Source organism: Neovison vison, chromosome 1 (assembly GCF_020171115.1).
Source record: "Neovison vison isolate M4711 chromosome 1, ASM_NN_V1, whole genome shotgun sequence".
Lineage (NCBI taxonomy): Eukaryota > Metazoa > Chordata > Mammalia > Carnivora > Mustelidae > Neogale > Neogale vison.
Genome location: NC_058091.1, coordinates 58,697,804 through 58,714,917, shown reverse-complemented (window position 1 = coordinate 58,714,917; position 17,114 = coordinate 58,697,804). Strand labels below are relative to the sequence as shown.

Below are 17,114 nucleotides of genomic sequence, written 5' to 3'. Positions count from 1 at the left end.
TACAAATGTTAATATGCTTGATGTTGTCCCAACATCAAGAGAGGTCCCTATTCTCTTTTTTAAAAATTATTTTTTGTTCTTGTTGTTCAGTTTGGATGATTTCTTCTATCCTGTCTTCTGACATCCATTCTTCTGCATCTTCTAATCTGTGTTGATTCTCTAGTGTGTTTTTCATTTTGCTATTGTATTCTTCAGCTCTGATTGGTTCTTTTATTTTCTGTCTTTGTTGAAGTTATCATTGACTTCATCCATTCTTCTCCCAAGTACAGTGAGCATCTTTATTACCATCACTTTGAACTCTTTATCTGGTAGATTGCTTATCTCCTTTTGTTTAGTTTTTTGTTGCTCTTTGTTTTTAAGGTTTTCTCTCATTCTTCAGTTGGGAACATAGTTCTCTGTCTCTTTCTTACTCTCTGTTTCTATGTATTTGGTAGGTCAGTTATGTTTCCTGATCTTGAGGATAGTGGCTTTATGTAGAACACATTTGGTGGGGCACGGTATTGCAGTCCCACTCTGGTCACCAGAACCAGGAGCTCCAGGAGTGTGCTGTATGTGGGCTGCTTGTGCTCTTTCGTTGTGACTGGGCCATAACTGCTGTGAGTGCACTGGGGGGTGGGGCTGGCCCTTGGCATAGCTGGCTGAGAGGCCTGGCTGCAGCTGCTGCCGTGGCTGTGCTGAGGGGTGGGATTAGCTCCCGGCACAGCTGGCTGAGAGGCCTGGCCACAACTGTTGTGGGCGTTCTAGTGTGCCAGAAAATCATCTTAATAATTGCTTCACTATTGCTGGGTGCTAATGAAAAAGTAGCTTAAAATAATGTGAAAGTAGAAAGATCTATGGCCATGATTTTGATAATACTTTGGCAACAAGCCTTATACAACAACAAAAAAATCTTTTATGATTTAAAATCCGTCCTTCCTTTTAATAGTAGAAGCTACAGGATTGATGTCTACTTTACAGTTCCTGAGGCAAATAAATGAAACTATGTCAGCTGTCCTGCTGTGTGGATTTCTCTAATTTCTACATTGGATTTTAAATTGGGGATTATTGTTTCCTTAAAATAAATAATTCCCTTTGTAAGGCCTCATTAAATGTACAATTTGTTTTTCTGCCCTTACATTCTTATGCTAAAATATAGCTTTATAATTAAGTTCTTCCCTGTGCCCTTATTTTAATTTTATGTGCCAAACAAAATGATTATCTAAAATAGCATATTTGCATTACTACTCCATTAGTTAGATTCTGTGGGGATTTTATATTAGCCCATATATTCTCAGGTTTAAATACTAGAAAATTTATACAGACATACTGGGGTTATATACAGTGGAGCCTATTATGCATGAGTTTGCAGGTCATTTCCTTTTTTTTCACAGCACAATTCCTTCATGATTCAGTTTTTGTGACCTGCATTTGTTTACTCTAATTCTTACTGGCTTAAGTAAGTCTGCCAATCATTCAGCTTTCCAGGATGTTGTGACACTTTATAAGAACAACGGTATAGAATATTTATAATTGAAATTCTCAGTGAGGCCTGGGACATTTGGTCCCCATTTCAAGGGCTACATTGACACGGGTACTCAACAGAACACTTGTGTTTTTAAATGACCCTTCTTTATCTACATTAATGTTTTGAGATCTGGCCACTTTCTCCACAGCCACCATATGGATCCATTTGTAGTCAGACCTTAAATATCGTTACGTATTGAAATAAATAGCAATAGTTCATGACACCACTATTGATAGAGGAAGGGGTGATTCAGATTGAGATGAGGGTAGAACATTGCAACTCAGTCATGCTGTGTTTAGTTTACTGTTGCAAAAAGATTTTTCTCCCATTCTCAGCGTGGCTGTAATTTCCTTTCTCTGCCCCTTTAGGTCTGGGCTTCATGTCCTTCCTCTGGGCCCCTGGAGCATCCAGTCCTTCCTCCTTTCAAAGTTTATTCCACAAGTGGTAATTGCTTCTTTGCCTAGCCTTCTAGCTATTTCTGAGACCTTTGTTGGGAGGGAAATTCACTTCAGCTTTGTTGTCTCCATGGTGGCAGGCAGCACCAAACACAGAGAAGGGTGGAAATGAATCAGTGAGCAGACAGGTGGAGTGAGGAAGCCATGCAGTCACTGCTGTTATCATCTTTGCACATTAACCTGAATAGGCTTATAGGTAGCAGCAGTTTTGATATGAGCCTTGACTCAGAAGGCAAAACTGAAGAAACAATCAAACCAAGAGGAGAGTTGTAGACTGTTTTCTACATCTTTTTTTTTTTTTTAAAGATTTTACTTATTTATTTGACAGAGATCACAAGTAGGCAAAGAGTTAGGCAGAGAGAGAAGGGGAAGCAGTCTCCCCGCTGAGCAGAGAGCCCGATGCGGGACTCGATCCCAGGACACTGAGATCATGACCTGAACTGAAGGCAGCGGCTTAATCCACTGAGCCACCCAGGCGCCCCTGTTTTCTACATCTTGTAAATGAGTTCTGCCCAATAATGGCACTTTCAATTTTACTTTTTTAAGTTCATTCCTATTTGGTAGCTGGAAACACAACCTTGCCAGGCCTGTTTCCTTAGAGTAATAGGATGTCCCAGAACCCACCCACTGTACCAAACCCTAGTGTGGATTATCTAAGTTAACTTTCACAATAGCCTGGTGAAATAGGTGGTATGTAGGGACAGGGGAAATTGAAGCTTAGGGATATTGAGTAACTTGCCGAAGTTCACACATACAACAAGTGAAAAGCTTGGGCTCAAAACCAGTCAGGCAGGCTGTGGGGCCTTCATCATTTCCCAGTGCTATCCTGTTTTATTTTTGTCCGAGGAATTTATCACCGTGGGAAAACTCTTTCAGTATTGGAACTCTTAGTCCTTGATGACGGAGACATTGTACTTCCCAAGTATAAACCAGTACCTGGCATGTAACAAGTGTTCAATACATAGCAAATTGATTAATTACTGCCTTTCAGAATGTGAAATAAAAGGAGAGACTAAGTTTTCAACTTTTACTATATTCCAATTTTTTGTGTATTCCAGTTGTAAATTCTATAAATATTCATTTTAGGAAATGATTTGTTCAAACAGAAAACTACTCAGATTGTATAAAAAGATGCCTTCAAAAAACTTCTAATGTTGGTGGCACCTGGGTGGCTCAGTCGTTAAGTGTCTGCCTTTGGCTCAGGTCATGATCTCAGAGTCCTGGGATCGAGCCCCGCATCGAGCTCCCTGCTCAGCAGGAAGCCTGTTTCTACCTCTCCCACTCTCCTGCTTGTGTTCCCTCTCTCACTGTGTCTCTCTCTGTCAAACAAAATCAGAAAAAAAAAACAAACAAACAACAAACTCTTAACCTTGAAGATAACATTGCTTCAAATATTCATCCACACATGTAGGCATTTTGACTACGCACTAACCCAGACTTCCATTAAGAGTCTGAGATTGGGGGGCGCCTGGGTGGCTCAGTGAGTTAAGCCACTGCCTTCGGCTCAGGTCATGATCTCAGGGTCCTGGGATCGAGTCCCACATCGGGCTCTCTGCTCAGCGGGGAGCCTGCTTCCCCCTCTCTCTCTCTGCCTGCCTCTCTGCCTACTTGTGATCTCTCTCTGTCAAATAAATAAATAAAATCTTTAAAAAAAAAAAAAAAAGAGTCTGAGATTGGGGCTGTCTCCAGTCTTTCATGTCGCTCATATCTACTTTGTCATCCCTTAAAGGTGCCTAAAACAAAACAAAACAAAACAAAAACATCTCATATTCTTGCTTACTTTAGAGGAGTGGACTCCAAATGGGCTTTGCTGTGAGCCTCTCCTCATTCTAAAAAGACTGTGGAGCTTTCTCACTTCCCATTTCTCTCACTGTTTATTACTTACAAATGAGAGCCAAATTCAGACCAGTGGGTATTACAGAGCAGCTCAGAGGGTCTCATACCCACAGAGCTGCCTGGGAGGTTCTAACACTGAAACCCAAAGCTGTTTCTGGAACCAGTTTCCCATCACCCATCCTTCCCTCCCTTTTCTCCTTTTTGAACCCCACCTTTTTCCTTTTACTTCACCTCCTTCCTGAACTTATTATTTGCTTCCTCACTTATGAGTTCAGTGAAAAAATCAACCCCTGCAGAAGCAGTGGGTCTTTCTGCCAGTGACACTGGCTTCAAATCCCATCTCCCAAATTTTCAGCTTCTTTCTCCTTCCATAGGGAAGGAGAGTAGCTCCATGACCTCTGTGTGACTAGTCCCATGTGGTGCCACAGCCTGGGCTCCAGACTCTTCTGTGTTCTTCAGGGCATCATCAATACTAACATTCTGTGGTTCTAGGACTACTCTCTTTATATAGGGATTCACTAAATAATTCATTTAATTGGGAAGTTCATGAGTATAATGAGTCTATTTTCTTTTTTTTTTAAAGATTTTATTTATTTGACAGATTACAAGTAGGCAGAGAGGCAGGCAGAGAGAGAGGAGGAAGCAGGCTCCCTGCTGAGCAGAGAGCCCGATGTGGGGCTTGATCCCAGGACTCTGAGATCATGACCTGAGCCGAAGGCAGAGGCTTTAACCCACTGAGCCACCCAGGCGCCCATTAAGGCACACTCTTAATTGAAGTAAATATATAGACAGAAAAATGTCCCCCCTGCTATATCTTTTATTTGCGCTCTTGCATACCTTCCCCTCTGGCATAAGCTTTTTCAAGCCAGAGTCTGGAACTTTGTTCTTTCATGTTGGAGCAGAGTTCATAGCCCATTTTGTTTATGTCATATAGTCCATTCCAGAGTTGTTTTTGAAGTGTTATTTGCCTTTTGTTGTTATCTTTGCATTTAGATTATATTCAATGCCCATATTGTATGAGGAGGTTTAATGAAACTGCAGCCAACCGACATATTAATTTCTGCAAGGATCAGTCTTCTCGCCGAGTCTTTGATCCAGCCCAAACAGCAGCCAAATTGGCATCCAGAGGGCAGGTAAATATCTCTCCCCAAGTGTTGGCTCTGTGCCCTTGTGTGCTCAGGGCAAGGAGGTAGAATTTGCTAAGGTACCTAAGTCACCCATCCCAAGAAGTGTAAGGATCAGGATAGCTGATCACTGTCGCTCATCCTCATGGAAGTTGCCTTTTTTTGAGGCATGCTTTGTAGCTAACAGCACTTTTGGGTGGTGTAGAAAAAATATTTCTACAGTGTTTAAAACTTCTTAGGATGAAGCCTTGAATATGTAAGTAGTTTTTCTATAGTATTATGGTAAAACTCTGTCTTATGCAATGGTAGTTATCAGCCTTAACCATCCAGAAAAGCATTGTGAACCTGAAGTGAAGCTCCCTGAGTGGGAAAGCTGTCACAAAGAAGACTGTTCTGTAGTTCGTGTGTCTTGCTCTATGGTAAAGGAGAGGGTCGGTAGCCTTTTATTTTAAAGCCACAGAATCAGCAAGTTAAAGTAAGTGATAGGGAGCAGATGGTTTAAATAGGTACAGATAAGTAAAATGACTGCTTGACCAGGAAGACAACAGATTTATAAAAACAGAACTGGAGTCCAGCAAACAGCTTCATAAACATCGGAGGTCCCAGGGATATAATTACAGTATACTGCAAAAGCTGTTAGTTTCAAACATGGCTCAGAAACCAAGGAAAGATTACATTTGTCTGAATACTTGAGGGTATGAAACATATTTAGAAAGATTTCCATCCCACCCCCCCAAAAAAGAAAGATTTCCATGAAATCCAGTATGTAATAGGGGTGGGAGCCTCTCCAACAGTAGCATATCCCATGGACTGTGGACTCTTAAGCTCTGTCTCCACACACAATAGACAATTACTGAATATCTTTGTCCCAGACACTGTTCCAGGTTCTGGCTGATCTGCATTTGTAACTCCATGAAGGAGGAAGACATGGAAACAAAGACAGTGGGAGGTTGTGGTAGTTGATGATATATGGAGCACTATGGAGGAAGAGGCCAGTGTGAGCCATGGGCGGCTTCAAAGAGGAGCAGCATTTCCTCCTTGAATATCAGATGGGTTCACCAGCCTAGAGTGGGAGTTGGGGCGACATAGCACACAGAATGTCCAGTTTGTGGCCTGAGGAGCTCACCATGTGGGGCTAATGGGTGAGTGCCTGTGGGATGTGACAGAAAAGGGACAGGCAAGGGGCGTCAGATCTAAAAGAACTTAAGTCAGTTCAGAAAGAGGGAAAAGGAAGTGGATAGGTACGCAAAAGCTTGAGGACCCAAAGCAGGACCTGGAAAGTCCCCATGAACCCAGGAAGTCCTCCTTTCCACCTTCCCATCTTGTCCTTCCATCCTGCTATAGAGACTTCTGCTTGCTCTTCTCTCTGCAGAACGACTTTCTTAGCTTTCCTGTCTACTTGTTGATTATTTGCCTCATGTCTCATTCTGTGGGCAGTGTAGACTGGTGGAATAGTACAGACTGGAGTGATACAGAATTGGTTTTCTAGAAAGATCACCTTTGCCACTAGTGTTTACATGGATTGGCCACAGTTAGGAGCCACAGCAACAGATAAAGAATGAGGGCCCAGAGTAAGAGGACAAAAGGGTTGTGTGTGGAGGACAATTTGAGAAAGAATGGGTGGCACTGAGAAGCTGATAGGATATGGGGTGATAAGACGGGTTTTAGCTGCAGAGCCTAGGTATGTAGTATACTATACGTCTAGGTAAAGAAACAGAGGAAGGAGGAGATAAGTGTGTTGGAGGGGCAGACAGGGTGGTTCCAATAAATACAGTTAGAGATTCAGTCTTTATGCTGAAACAGCATGGGAGCAGTGCAGTGTGGAAGGAGCCCAGATTCTGCAATCAGTAGCCAGGGTTTGACTCTCAATTCTGTACTTCATTATCTGTAGGTAAACTTACGACAATAAAATTCTTTGAGACTGACTTTAAACTCTACCTTGCCATGTTGTTGGGAGGATTATAGACCATATAAACAACGTGCCTTGCATATAAGTCTCTTTTGCCTCTCCTTCCACGTTGCCCCACCCTCTCTTCTCCTGCTCTCTGGTAGTCCTTGTTGGTGGGATAGGCACCACAATTTGGGGGGTATGTGACTGCTTTGGGATTGAATTTGACTGAATTTTGGAAACATTTTCTAAGTAAAACCTCTACCTTCTAAAGCAGCATGTTTCTTCGAATGGTTGTAACCAGTCCATGAAGTTAGTCACATTAGTGGGGCCAGAGGGAGCCCAGGGAAGCAGCAAACGGAAGTGCTTTTTATTCCTGAAGAAGGCCAGCTGGCCGTCCTGAGTGTAACCAGTGATTTGGCCCTGTTCCTCTCCTTGTTTTCCAGAACTAACTGGTGATTGGGAACACAGAAGAAAAATTAGTTGCTTTCTGCGGAAACTCACTGTAGACCGTATCTGAACAGCAGTCCTTGTTTCTCTTAATGCCAGCTTCACCACTCGGGCCCTGGCTAATAGTGAGGCTTATTCAGAGTGGAACAAAAAGGGAGGGGTTGTTTTACTTGTGAAGGGCTGTTAACAGCACAGCTGAAAAGTGTTTCTATTTTAAACATAATCAACTTTAAAAACGTGTTATACCCTTAACCAAAAGAGACCAATATGGGCCTCTGAAAATAGCTGTCTTTGGATAGGGATGAGCTTGCCTGCTGTAACCTCACAGCTATCCTTGCCCAAGTGAGAATTCTCACTTGGAGTAACAGGTCATCTTTATGCAGTAGTTGCCATGGAAATGTTGGGACCAGTAGCTAGGTAAGAAGCTCTCAAAGGACCTTTTGGTCCTTATTCTGTATTAATGTAGCTGTTGTGCTACCGCTGCTCGGCAGGCAGGCGTGTGGTGTGGGGATGATGGAATTCCATATTTAAAACATTTTCTGTCTGCCAATGTCTGTTTTTCTTCTCTGTTCATGTATTTAAAAACAAAATCATCTTCAAGTAAAATGAAAAACTAAAATGTTCCATAACTATCCTTATTGACATTAACTGATTTCTTATGTCTCCATACAACTAATTTTACAGGATTAACATATCACCACTCCCCTAAGGGGTTGATTGTGGAATGAAAGAGCCAAAAACTCAGACATGGCTCTGAGAACAGCAAGATGCAGGCAAACTAGGGTTTTCAGGGTGTGCCTGTCCCCTTCCCCTGGGTGCAGCGGGTCCTGGCGATGACTCCAGTCATTCCACTGCTGGCTAAGTGGAAACAGCCTTACCTCCTGTGAGCTACCTGAGATTACAAAGTTGTCCCCCCTCTGTCTTGCTCTTTCTGTAGGCTAAGGCTCAGATGAATCCAAAAAAAGAGCCAACTGTAACCAGTGCTGTGGGAGCCCTGCTGCAGAACAGAGCCCTGGGGGCCCCAAATGTGACCCCACCTAGACCAGGTGAGTTGGAGTAAGCATGCCAGCTATCAAATGAGGGACCAGAAGGGAACCACTGTCAGCTTTGGAATTCATTGGCAGTTGGCAAAGGTTTGACATCAAATGTTGCTTTTGGATATAAAGATATGTGCGGGGGGCGGGGGGTGCCTGGGTGGCTCAGTGGGTTAAGCCTCTGCCTTCGGCTCAGGTCATGATCCCAGGGTGCGGGGATCGAGCCCTGCATCAGGCTCTCTGCTCAGCAGGGAGCCTGCTTCCCTCTCTCTCTCTGCCTGCCTCTCTGCCTACTTGAGATCTCTGTCTGTCATATAAATAAATAAAACTTTAAAAAAAAAGATATGTGGGTTTATTTGAGGTTAAAGCTTATTTGCCAAGAAGGAACTTTCCTCATTTATCATGATTCGATAACTCTGTCAACATACAGAGTCAGATACCATTACAGCAGCATGGTCTAAACCATCATGCTCTGGTCTAATAAAATCGAAAAGAGGTTAAGAATGGGATATAAGAGGGGCTCCTGGGTGGCTCAGCAGGTTAAGCCTCTGCCTTTGGCTTGGGTCATGATCACAGGGTCCTGAGATGGAGCCCCGCATCGGGATCTCTGCTCAGTGGGGAGCCTGCTTCCTCCCCTTGCTCCCCCACCTGCCTCTGTCTGCCTCTCTGCCTACTTGTGATCTCTCTCTGTCAAAAAAATTAATAAAATCTTTTTTTAAAAAAGGGAGATAACAGCATATCAGGTATTGTGTGGAAAATAAGAAGAAAACAAATAGCCAAGATATGGAAACAACCTGAGTGTCTGTGATTGGTTGAAAGGTTAAAGATGTTGTATGTATACACAATGTAATATTACACAGCCATAAAAAGAAGGAAGTTCTACCTTCTGTGACAACAGTGGGTGGGCATTGGAGTCATTATGCTGAGTGACATAGTTCAGACAGAGAAAGAGAAATACTGTGTGATCACATTTACATATAGAATCTAAGAAAAATTGAACTCATAAAAACAGGAAATAAAATGGTGGTTGCCATGGGTAAGGGTGGAGAGGGGGAAACAATGGTGTAAGGGTACAGATTCCCAAGTGCAAGTGCTGGGGACCTGTACACGTTGTAACAACAGATAGCAGTATCGTATTGTATACTTGAAAGTTGCTAAGAGAGTAGATCTTCAATGTTCTCACTGTACACATGCGCACGCACACACAAACACATGCGCACAAACACACACCCCAGAGCTAACTATTTGAGGTAATAGATTTGTTAACATATATATGTGTATCAAATGATCACATTGTACCCCCTAAACTTACACGATGTTCTGTTCACTTACATCTTGATAAAGCTGGGGAAGAAAAAGGAAAGGGAAAGTTTCCTTACTGAACTAAATAATTTCTTTCAGGTAGCAGGAAGGCCTAACCACCATTATGGTACTTACCGTGTGCTAGACCCATTTCATATTATCCTCCTAGTAAGCTTCCAAATGTTTTAATCTGTGGAAAGGGAAACAAGCTTAGAGAGGATGTTATTTGTCCAAGGCACGGGACTGGTAAACAACAGGGCTGAATGAGGTATCTATATTGCTACCTCTCTTCACTGAGCTTCCGTAATCAGTGTGACGTTCTTTGTGATCACCGTGGCACTATGAAGGCAATGTGAATGAACCCATGACCGTATTGATGCTTCTGGTCAGGTGTCTTATTTTGAAGGTATTATCAGAACCAAAGTAGGAACTGCTAGTCTCAACAGTCCATAAAGTCACCAGAAACCTTTATTATTAGTTTTTAAATTCCTCGTGAGTTGTCATGGGGTAAAAATGGAATGGAGCATCTTAATAAGATTCCCCATAGCCCTGTAAACCCAAATCATTAGCTTTTCCCTGATCTATGAAAACTTAACAGTGGGGTTTTAGTTTTCACTTAGAAAAAAATAATTCAAATCATATATGAGTTTATTTGGTAAAACTTTCACTAAGCTATATTTCTAAAGTATAAAGATTAGTGTCCTTCACAAGAGACAAAAATTTTTTTTAAGATTTTATTTATTTGTGAGAGAGAGTATGAAAGAAGGAACATGAGAAGAGGGAGGGTCAGAGGGAGAAGCCAGCTCCCTGCTGAGCAGGGAGCCTGCTGTGGGACTTCGTGCAGGGCTTGATCCTGGGACTTCAGAATCATGATCTGAGCCAAAAGCAGTCGCTTAATCAACTGAGCCACCCAGGTGCCCAAGACAAATTCTTTATATTATGGTTTCTTTTCTTATCTTTTCAAAGATTATATTATAATGCTTCCCTTCCAGTGAAAAACCCTCCTTTGTTTAAGTTTGAGGTTAAAGGTTACTTGCCAATAGGGAATTTTCTATTTATTTATTTACATTTATTTTTAAAGATTTTATTTATTCATTTGACAGAGATCGCAAGTAGGCAGAGAGGGAAGCAGAGAGAGAGAGATGGGGGGAAGCAGGCTCCCCGCTGAGCAGAGAGCCCAATGCAGGGCTCGATCCCAGGACCCTGGGATCATGACCTGAGCTGAAGGCAGAGGCTTTAACCCACTGAGCCACCCAGGTGCCTCTCACTTAATGTTTTTAATATTTATCCATGTACATATCAGTATTTTGTTCCTTTTTGTTGAGTAGTGTTCCTTGGTATGGCTATAGCAAAATTTGTTGAACTATTTACCCACTGAGCCACCCAGATGCCCCAAGGAGGGAATTTTTTTAAAAAGATTTATTTATTTATTTATTTGAGAGAGAAAAAATATCAGATGGAGGGGCAGAGGGAGGAAGAGAATCTCAAATAGACTCCATGGTGAGTGTGGTGTCTGACATGGGGCTTGATCCCATGACCCTGAGATCATGACCTGAGTCAAAATCAAGGGTTGGATGCTTAACTGATTGTGTCACCCAGGCGCCTCTAGGGGTAATATTTCTTAATTCACTGTGATTAGAGAACTCTGTCAATGTGCAAAGTCCAATCTGAGTATAGCAATGGACTCGAGAACCTTCATTCCCTGGTCTAGTAAACTTGCAAAAAGATTGGGAAAGGAAGAAGACAGTGTCAGGTACAGTGCTGAAATTAAAGGAAGATTTCTTCCTTGGACTAAGTAACTTTTTTAAAGTAGCAGCAAGTGATCCTTCCTAAGTGAAAAGATCCTAAACTAGAATTCAGAAGTCTTGTGTCCCAGTATGTGGCACATCCAAGTATATGGGACACGTCCTGTGATGTGTCCCATTTGTGACAGTAGGCAGAATGTTATAGAGACACCATTCTGATACATAAGAAAATAGATTAGGAGCCAGTAGGTCTAAGCAAACCGTATTATGTTTGCTCTTGACTAGTAATGGTGATTTGGGACCACTGGTGTTGCTAAGTAGAAGGCACATTCTGTACCATCACTGCCTCAGTGTTGTTCCTTGACCATAAGAGGTCTGCCATTCCTGGCCTCAGGGCCCATATACACTGGTTGCTCTTCAGCTGAAAACCAGTCCCCACACTAATCTGCACTGCTTGCTCCCTTCAGTTCTTTGTTAAGTGTCCTCTTCAGATTGAGGCCCCTCAACCTCTCCATTTAAACTTAAGCCCTCCACAATTCCTTCTGTAGTTTCATTTAATAGCATTCATCACCATCTAATACCTAATACATACTTTTCTCCCATCACCAGAAAGGAATGGGATGGGATCAAGAAGGTTGGGATGTGTCTACTTTGCCCATTTTTAATTGTATTGCTGTATCTATACCTATTAGAATTGTTCAGGGCACATGTGAGGTGTTCAATAAATACTTGAAATATATGAGAGAGGGTAGGTGTCTTGATTCTGTAATTTCCCACTCAAAATACTGGCATGTGAATTAGAATTATGTTAATTACCTTTAAGAGATAGTTTTTGTTTTATTTCAAGTTTAAGATGCTTTTAAAATTTAATTTCTTGCCTTCCCTATAACCTCACCTGCTTACATTTATTGTTTTCTAAAGATTCATTTATTTTAGAGCATGAATGAGAGCAGGGGTGGGGAGGGGCAGAAGGAGAGCGGGGGAGAGAGAATCTTAAGCAGGCTCCACACTCAGTGTGGAGTCCAGTGTAGGACTCAAACTCATGACCCTGAGATCATGACTTGAGCCGAATTCCAGAGTTGGAAGCCTGACTGACTGAGCCACCCAGGTGCCCTTCACCTTCTGTTTAAACATAAAGTTTCCAGTGTTGGTGTGCCTTTAAATTAGTCATATTTCATTTGGAGTCATTCTGGGGAGAAAGCATATTGAACATATAAGAAGTATATTGGGGGGTATATTCTCAAAAATATTTAAGGGTTGGTGAAAAGCACTGCCTTTCACTAATATGAACAGGCTTATGTGTATACCAGATTTGCATCTAACTGTCCATTGTTTCTGTTCTGCTCAGTCTTAATCTATTTGTAATGTGAGTCTTTTTTAAAAATTGCAGTTGCTAGGCTTTGCTATTTCTAGATTGATAATCAGTAGTTAAGGCCACTTGGTGTCACTCGCCTTCCACATAAATCCCATTTCTGTCTTTCATTTAACTAGCAGTTAACTCCCTAAAACTCTGGCTTTTATTCTTAACTCTCTTGAGTAAAAGAAACAGATAGTACTTTCCATGTACAGCCTTTTGTCCTAAATTCACAGTTAGGGGAGGTAAGTCACAATCCTTACCCATTCTAGAGTTTTATAAGAAGATAAGCAATTGAAGGAAGATCTCTGATGCAGGGAAGCGTGTGAGGTTGTGTGAGGTTGATTCACAGCTGCCATGGAAGTTCAGAGGGTTCATTCATTCATCACATGATTATTATGCATGGTTATTTCTTATGCCCATAGATTCTTAAAAGTCTAGGGAGAGAAACCGTCAATCATACTGAATATTTTAACAATCAGAAATAAACATTCTAAGGGGACACAAGAAAAAGATTAGCTTTGCCCAGGAGGCTTTATGGAGGAGGTATTGGTCTGAGAGAGAGGAGGTTCACAGAGGTTGAGACTTTTAGGGTGAGCTTTTAGGATGAGATAGATTTTGACCAGTAGAGAAAAGTTGAAGATGGAGTGAATAAAGCTATGAAAATGAAAATGCAGAGGACATACTCTGGAAACACATGGCCCATTTGGCCAAGGCATAGGAAAGAGCTGGGGTGTGAACATAAATTATAGAATGGAAGGCTGGCCCTGGAGCCATAAAGGCTCAGTGAGGCGCCCAGACTATCTGTGATCAAAACAGACCCATGCATCCTCTGGCGCTCGCGGGTCTGTGAGTTAGGCAATCGTGGTGGCCTGGGAACTTCTTGTTTCTAGCCATGTTGTCTGTCTGCAAAAAATGCTTTTGAGAAAGAGGATTTCTGAAAAGTTTCATGTAAGATATGAATGCTTATTGTAGAAAATATTGGAAAATGGAGAAAAGATGTGAAGGAAATAAAAGTCAGAAGTCCACATCTTGACATGATCACTGTTAACACCAATATCCTCTTCCATTTTTTTCTTTTTATACTCTTTTTTCCCCCTCTCACCAAAGTTTAGGATTATAGGCCCTATACACATCCTGATTTTTTTTCACTAACATGTTCTGAAGATTTCCCTATTGCTAAAGAAGCAGTGGTGTTTTTAAAACAGTATCACGAGTTGACTTATTTAGCTCTTTTCCTGGTGTCAAGCAAGTAGATTGCTTCTACTTTTTTGCTGCACTAAGTAACTCCCTTTATCACAGATAGTCCAGATTTACATTGGACACTCTTCAAAGCACTACATATATTAACTCATTTAATCCTCACAATGGCAACAGGGCTAAACATGCTATTTGGATTTCTGGTTTATAGGCAAGGGAAGCACAGAGAGGCTAAGCAGCTTGCTCGAGTAATTCCATAGAATGGGGTAGAGCCAACCAGATCCTCATCTGCTTTGGAAAAACTGGGTCCGACATGGAAACATTAAGATGATATGCATTTATAGCTTAATAATTACCTATAACATCTACAACCTACAAATATATTTACTATGTAATATGATGTAATATGTAAGTTACATATATATAGTTGTTTTGGAGTAAGGTGTAGATCTTCCTTCATTCTCACAAAGATTCTAATGTCCAGATGGAAAGTGAGTTTATAACCTAGTCAGCGGATCTCTCTTTAGTGGCTCTTTTCTTGAGGGTTCAGATACCCAAGGGACGGATCTCCTGAGAAGGTCCTGCCAAGCAACAGCTCTTCCCATACTTCTATACGGAGATCAAAATCCTGATGAGAATATAGTTCTGGGTTCTAGAGCTGTGTTGCATCATATATTTAGTGAATTGCACTGTACAACTTCGGTGAGATGGGCTCTGCTTTTATTTCTGAAACCACTGGATTTGATGAAGCTGAGCATCTTACCCCTACTAGCATCCCCTGCTTAGCTCATTTAATTATGTAGCAAATATAATGAGTATCAGAGTGTCAGCTGCTGATTTTTTGGAAGACCTAAAACTTGCAGATCTCCTGCTAAAATGAACAGTGAAAACTATATTCCTGTGTCTTTGGATAGTTTGATTCATAATTTCCTTGGGTGGTTTGATGAGTTCCCCTTCATAAAACACTGAGTAGAATAGAGGGCTCTAGGACAGAGGGGAATTGTTCTATTTTATAAAAAATGATTTCTCTGAGACTCCTATCCCATACCATGTGGCACAAAACAGACCATGGTATGGCAAGCTTCTATCTGTAAGCTTCTTCATCCTCATGCTTAATAGTGCTGCTGGGCACAAAGGAAAAGAATCCTGTTTGTGGAATGAGCCCATCGCTATGTAAATAACCCCTGGGAGGAAAGGCATCTCATGCTTCCATAAGGCTTATCAAACTCTTTCTGGAATGAGAGCATGCAAAGAACTGTAAAGCCATGATATATTCAGGGAACATTTCGAAAGCCAGGATAGCAGAGGGGAGAGGTGGTGAGAGTCAGATTGTTTAAATTGCGGGCCATCTGAGATGGTGATCCAAAGGGCCCATCCAGAGTAAGTGAAGGGCTAGGGGCAGAGGAAAGAAGGTGCCTGAGATCGACCCTATTTTCTTATTATTTGGCCCAGGATAGAGACCGAGTACTTGTCTATAGCTACAAAACAAAATAGAACAAAACAAAAAGAAAGAAGAGAGACTTTTGAATCCAATGTGAGGATTTCATAATCATTCCTTTTTTTTCTTGCTGTTTGCTTTTACATAATAACAAATCTGTTTATGTCTGCAAAGGATTAACTGTGGACCCTGCTTCTGGAGCAAAACTCAGACAAGGATTTACTAAATCTTCTAAAAAAGATTAACTCATAGAGGCCAGGTAAGATAAAAGAAAAAATAATAATAATAACCTCTAATCTGGGTGTTCCTGATCATCAAATGTGTAAAAGATACAGTTAGTAAGCCTTTAAGAGAATGAAACCATAGCAGACAAACCAAAGAGGAATCTGGGTAAGACTTCAATTGAGTTAGTAAAATGTGTACTCCTAAAACATACCCTTTTGTTAAACATATAGTTTGAAAATGATATTCAGCTTCTGATGGGGCTTAACAGGAAAGGGGAATGAGTCCTCATTTTGCCCTGGAAGCTACCACTGTGTCCCTTTGTCCAAACACATTTCCCTCAAAAGGGACAGTTCCCTGAGATAGATAGTGAATATCAGGGCTGCTGTGGAGACTTCTTTTCTTGATATTGTAGATAGTTTGTTAAAACAATTAAAAATGTAAATATGCCTATATTATTTAGCTTTCTCAGTGTGGAAACAATGAAGTTCTAAAGTAAATGCCTTTTATTGTTTTCAGACTGTCTCCCTTGAGCACCTCAGCCTGGATGGCTATGCACCCAGGAATGCCACCTAAGGGGAAGGAAAGGCAGATGGCTGTTTATAAGCCTACAACTCTTCTTGAGAAATCATGGAGAACAAGTAAAAACCAGATTCACCTTTTCTTCCTCAGTACTCCCTTTACAATTTTCAAAACAATATTAAACAACACATCAACCTGTATGTCAGTGGTTGACATTTTTTGTTGTTTTAATTACATTTAATAGGTTTTTAAAGAAATGTTGCTTTGATGTTAAAACCTTTTACTAAAACAGTCTTTGGAGTTTTACTACTAGCATTATTTACTTAGCTAGAAAAATTGTGTTTTACCTAGCTTCAGTCTATGTAACATAAAATCCTGTTTTTATTTTATTTTATTTATTTTTTTTTTTAGATTTTCTTTTTTTTTTTTTTAAAGATTTTATTTATTTATTTGACAGAGAGAGATCACAAGTAGATGGAGAGGCAGGCAGAGAGAGAGGGAAGCAGGCTCCCTGCTGAGCAGAGAGCCCGATGCGGGACTCGATCCCAGGACCCTGAGATCATGACCTGAGCCGAAGGCAGCAGCTTAACCCACTGAGCCACCCAGGCGCCCCTAAAATCCTGTTTTTAATATTTGGTTCTAATGAACTTTAATCAGCAACTGCTCCTATTTTAAGTGTCCATCTGTATACCATGAAGAATTGTCTTGTGGGGAAACACTGACATGGAGGGATGGTTAGGATAACCCTCCCCTCCTGTGGGAAGGATGCTTTTAAGTGGACTCAGCCTATTTATTTATCATGGCTGAATCAGAAGCCAGCTGGTCATTCCACCACTGGTTTATATGGCTCTGTTGGGAGGTGGTGTCTCAACTGTTTCTTCTTCTTGCTGTCCTCAGGGTAAAGAAACTCTTTTTGTAGAGTCCTTTATACTTATGCTTTTTCATGTGAGAACTTGTATTGTTTTCCTTAACCCCAGGGAATTTCGGTTAGGAATTAAGCCATTTTTCCTGTCTAAATTTAAGTAGGAGAATCCCAACCT

At 41.2% G+C, this 17,114-nt stretch overlaps 1 protein-coding gene across 1 annotated transcript in view; it reads left to right on the top strand.

Annotated features, from left to right (window-relative positions):
- ZC2HC1B (zinc finger C2HC-type containing 1B) overlaps positions 1-15,575 on the top strand; it is a 34,244-nt gene extending 18,669 nt beyond the window's left edge. Inside the window, exons 5-7 of the mRNA XM_044236549.1 lie at positions 4,789-4,928; positions 8,195-8,303; positions 15,505-15,575. Coding sequence (XP_044092484.1) covers positions 4,789-4,928; positions 8,195-8,303; positions 15,505-15,575 — 320 coding nt within the window. The remainder of the gene's footprint in view (positions 1-4,788; positions 4,929-8,194; positions 8,304-15,504) is intronic.
- Positions 15,576-17,114: the final 1,539 nt, after the last annotated feature.